Source organism: Urtica dioica, chromosome 11 (assembly GCF_054948205.1).
Source record: "Urtica dioica subsp. dioica isolate 48M chromosome 11, U.dioica_male_clone48M_v1_H2, whole genome shotgun sequence".
Lineage (NCBI taxonomy): Eukaryota > Viridiplantae > Streptophyta > Magnoliopsida > Rosales > Urticaceae > Urtica > Urtica dioica.
The window spans coordinates 21,156,517-21,160,547 of record NC_142766.1 but is presented as its reverse complement, the minus strand read 5'-3'; the positions used below and the strand labels follow the sequence as shown (position 1 = coordinate 21,160,547).

General features: G+C 40.7%; 1 protein-coding gene across 1 annotated transcript; it reads left to right on the top strand.

Annotated features, from left to right (window-relative positions):
* Positions 1–639: 639 nt before the first annotated feature.
* On the top strand, positions 640–4,031 carry WNK1 (WNK family serine/threonine-protein kinase 1). Its single transcript, XM_089629837.1, has 7 exons — positions 640–1,081; positions 1,168–1,205; positions 1,291–1,518; positions 1,614–1,834; positions 1,940–2,097; positions 2,207–2,642; positions 2,726–4,031. The coding sequence occupies exons 1-7, from the start codon at positions 1,031–1,033 to the stop codon at positions 3,814–3,816; spliced, it is 2,223 nt and encodes a 740-aa protein (XP_089485963.1). The 5' UTR covers positions 640–1,030; the 3' UTR covers positions 3,817–4,031.

Here is a 4,031-nt window from a genome sequence, read left to right as displayed (position 1 = left end):
TTTTATATCTTACAAAGTGTTTGGAAATACAAATGCCAATTATGCAAATGTATCATTTGTGCTCTTTTAAGATTATCGGTTATTTATCTCGGTCAATTAATTTACTAAGTTTGAGATTAAAATTGTATACTTACTGTAAATTTATACACAAAAATCGACAATGATTTAATATCGTATGCGTATTCCGTCATCAAACACTCACTCACGGGCATGAACCATATTCAATTAAAATATATCGTAGCCTTTTATGTATATGGATAAAAAGTAAGGAATGAAACAACTAAATAGAAGGGCAAAAGATCATTGCCAAACTATTGCCATGTCATTTCATCCCATAAAATTTTTGTGCTATATTATAAAAGGAACAAAAAAGAAAAGAAGATTTGAAAGGGTGTGCTCATTGCAATAATTAAAGGTAAAAGCTTTTACAATTTATCAAAAGGGAACGTTTTTTTTTGTTTTTTTTTCTTTTTCTTTTCTATTGCATGACTTTTCATGGGTTTTTTTGGGTCATGAGTCATGACTCACCATTTCCAATTTATTTTATTATGAATCTCAAGTGGGACCCAATTGGAGATCAGTTGTTATTTAATTTTACAAAATTATTTGCAGCGTCTTCAAATGAAAAGACTCTCTCATTTTCTCCCTGTAAATTTTGTCACGACTCATTAGTTGGTTCTTTCTGTACTTCTGTTTGTATATCTCTACAAACGCACCAGAAAGGATTTTTTTATTCTTTTATTTGTTATTTTTAAATAACCTACCTTTTATATATGTCTTTCTTTGAATCAGATCAGTTCTAATTCCTCTCTCTGTATATTTATATATAATTTTTTTCTTGTCAAACTCTCCGAGTAAAAGGAAAAAAAAAAAGCAATACTTTTGTATCATAAAATCTCTCTCTTTCTCTCTCTCTGCGTGTTTTTGTGTCAGAACTAGAAGAAAGAAAAGAAAAAACTATAATCCGAAATCTATATTGGAACCAAAGTTTCATAAGAAGAAGAAGAAAAAGTTAGCTACATCATTCGAAATGGATGACTCTGAGTTCGTTGAGGTTGATCCGACTGGCAGATATGGCAGAGTAAATATATACACAAATCTCTCTCTTTCTCTCTCATGAAGTTTATTGATTTTCACTTAATTTTTTTTTTCTTTTCATTGTTGCAGTACAACGATATCCTCGGCAAAGGAGCTTCAAAGATAGTGTACGAATTTCTTACACCAGATTTCTCTCTTGCTGTTAGAGATTAGTCATTTCGACGATTGAATATGTTTATTTTATTTTCGCAGTTACAGAGCATTCGACGAGTACGAAGGGATCGAGGTTGCTTGGAATCAGGTCAAGCTGTACGATTTCCTTCAAAGTCCGGAAGATCTGGAGAGGCTTTACTGCGAGATTCATCTTCTGAAGACTCTGAAGCACAAGAACATTATGAAGTTCTACTCTTCCTGGGTCGACACTGCCAATCGGAACATCAATTTCGTCACCGAAATGTTCACTTCCGGGACTCTCAGACAGTAATCGCGCGATTCAATTCAATCGTTTATCATCTTTCATTATTTTCTAGGTTTTTTTTTTTGTTTCCTTATCCCTCCATTGTTGATGTTGACAGGTACAGGCTAAAGCACAAGAGAGTGAACATCAGAGCGGTGAAGCAATGGTGCAGACAAATCTTGAGAGGCCTTTTGTACCTCCATAGCCACGATCCTCCTGTGATCCACAGAGATCTCAAGTGCGACAACATTTTCGTTAATGGCAACCAAGGAGAAGTGAAGATTGGCGATCTCGGCCTCGCTGCGATTTTGAAGAAATCTCACGCTGCTCATTGTGTTGGTAATTGATTGGTTTTTCGAATCTCTGGAAATTGACTGTCATTGATCAAAAGAAAAAAGAAAAAAAACCAAGGAAATTTTTGTTTTTGTTTTTTGTTTTTCACAGGAACGCCTGAGTTCATGGCTCCAGAAGTATATGAAGAATCGTATAATGAATTGGTTGACATATATTCATTTGGAATGTGCATTTTGGAAATGGTCACTTTTGAATATCCTTACAGTGAATGTTCTCATCCTGCTCAGATCTACAAGAAAGTTTCTTCCGTAAGAACAACAACTTTTATGTATCATTGTTAGTTAGTAATGATTAATGAATGAAACTAGACTAGATTCCAATTCCATTTCATTGGCAATTCACTCACTACTCATTTAGGGCAAAAAACCAGATGCTTTGTACAAAGTGAAGGATCAAGATGTGAGGCAATTCGTCGATAAGTGCTTGGCGAGCGTGTCGCTAAGGCTCTCGGCGAGAGAGCTCTTGGACGATCCGTTTCTCCAAATCGAGGAGCGCGAATACGACTCGAGGCCGCTCGATTATTCCCGGGAATTCGATGAAATGGGTCCGCTTCTGAGACAGCCGTTTCTCGAGCTGAACCGAACCAGCAGTTCGTTAAGCAACAACGGGTACGGATATCAGGAGAATCCGAGCGAATGGGGCTACGCTCCGGTGGAGCTCGAGGCGAACGGGATCGAGCTCTTCGAAGAGCACCACGAGGACGAAGACTGCGAGCAAATGGGTATCAGCATCAAAGGGAAAAGGAGAGACGACGATAGCTTATTTTTTAGGCTTAGAATTTCCGATAAAGAGGGTTTGTTCTTCTTGGCTGTGATCTTATAATTTCTTCACGGGGTTCAATCCTTTATGAATCAGTTTGTTATTTTCTTCGTCCAGGTCGGATTCGAAACATCTATTTCCCGTTCGACATCGAGAACGACACAGCGATCAGCGTGGTGGCGGAGATGGTGGCGGTGCTGGACATCACCGACCAGGACGTGACTCGCATAGCGGACATGATCGACGGGGAAATAGCTTCCCTTGTGCCGGACTGGCAGACCGGGCCGGGGTTGGTCGAGACCCCGCCCCGGCTCGGCGCCGCCGGAGACCAGAGCCTGTGCCGGAACTGCTCCGGCGGCTCGTTCATGGAGTTTCTCTCCGACTCGAAAAAGGACTTGCAGTGTTGCAGACAAGGCTGCGCTTCGACGCACGGCCGCTTCGAAGAGGTGACTTACCAAGAACACTGGGGTCAGCATGAGAGCCGAGAGCTCAGCTCGGTCGGATCGGGACAGAGCCGCTATTCCGACGAAGAGCAGTACGAGAAACTAGACCCGGAAAAAGAAGAAGAAGAGGAAGAAGAAGAAGAAGAAGAAGAAGAAGAAGAAGAGCCTTTTGTGGGTTACGAGGAGAGGAGAAGAAGAGGGTCTTTCAGAAGCTTATCAGGTTCACATTCTTTACACTCTTCAACAACTCATAATGATGATGATGATGCGGTCTCGGAGAGTCACGAAGAAGAATCATCGGCAATGCAGGGTTTGAGGTGGGAGATGAGAGCGATGAAGCTGCAAGAAGAGGAGAAGAGGGAAATGAGAGAAGCAAAAAGCCAACGGTCAGGGCTTGCTTCAAGCTCCTCAAACAATGGAGGCACAACAGACCACAGATTAGGCAGCTTGTTTTTGTCATCGCTGGCGCTAGACACAATAAGAGAAGACAACACCAACGAACTAGCCGGCTTCCGATCTTCTGCTTATGACCACGGCGATCGCGATGATCGTGACCGTCGACGATGCGATAATGATGATGATGATAATGGTAACGATGTGAACAGCAAGTTTTTTAGCGGTGATTTCCGCGGCATTAGCGGCCCCGATTCATCGTCCCGAAGGGCGTGGAATTGTGAGGCGATCGAGTCTTCTAATGCAAAGAGTTTCAAGAAAGGGCTTTCTTCTTCCTCTTCTTCACTTCTCAGAGCAGCTCTTCCCGGTTGATACTATTGATATATGAACGAACAAAAAACAAGTCACTTAATTTTTATTTTTTTTTAATTTATTATTATTTTTTCCCTCTTCCCTTTTTTAGTCATTCTTTGATAGAATGTTTACACAAGTATAGAGGTTCTTCTTTTTCCCTCATTACCAACCGTTATGAAAAGTTGCACTTATTATTTGCTTTCCAATCATGCAAATTCAAAGCACGAAGAGAA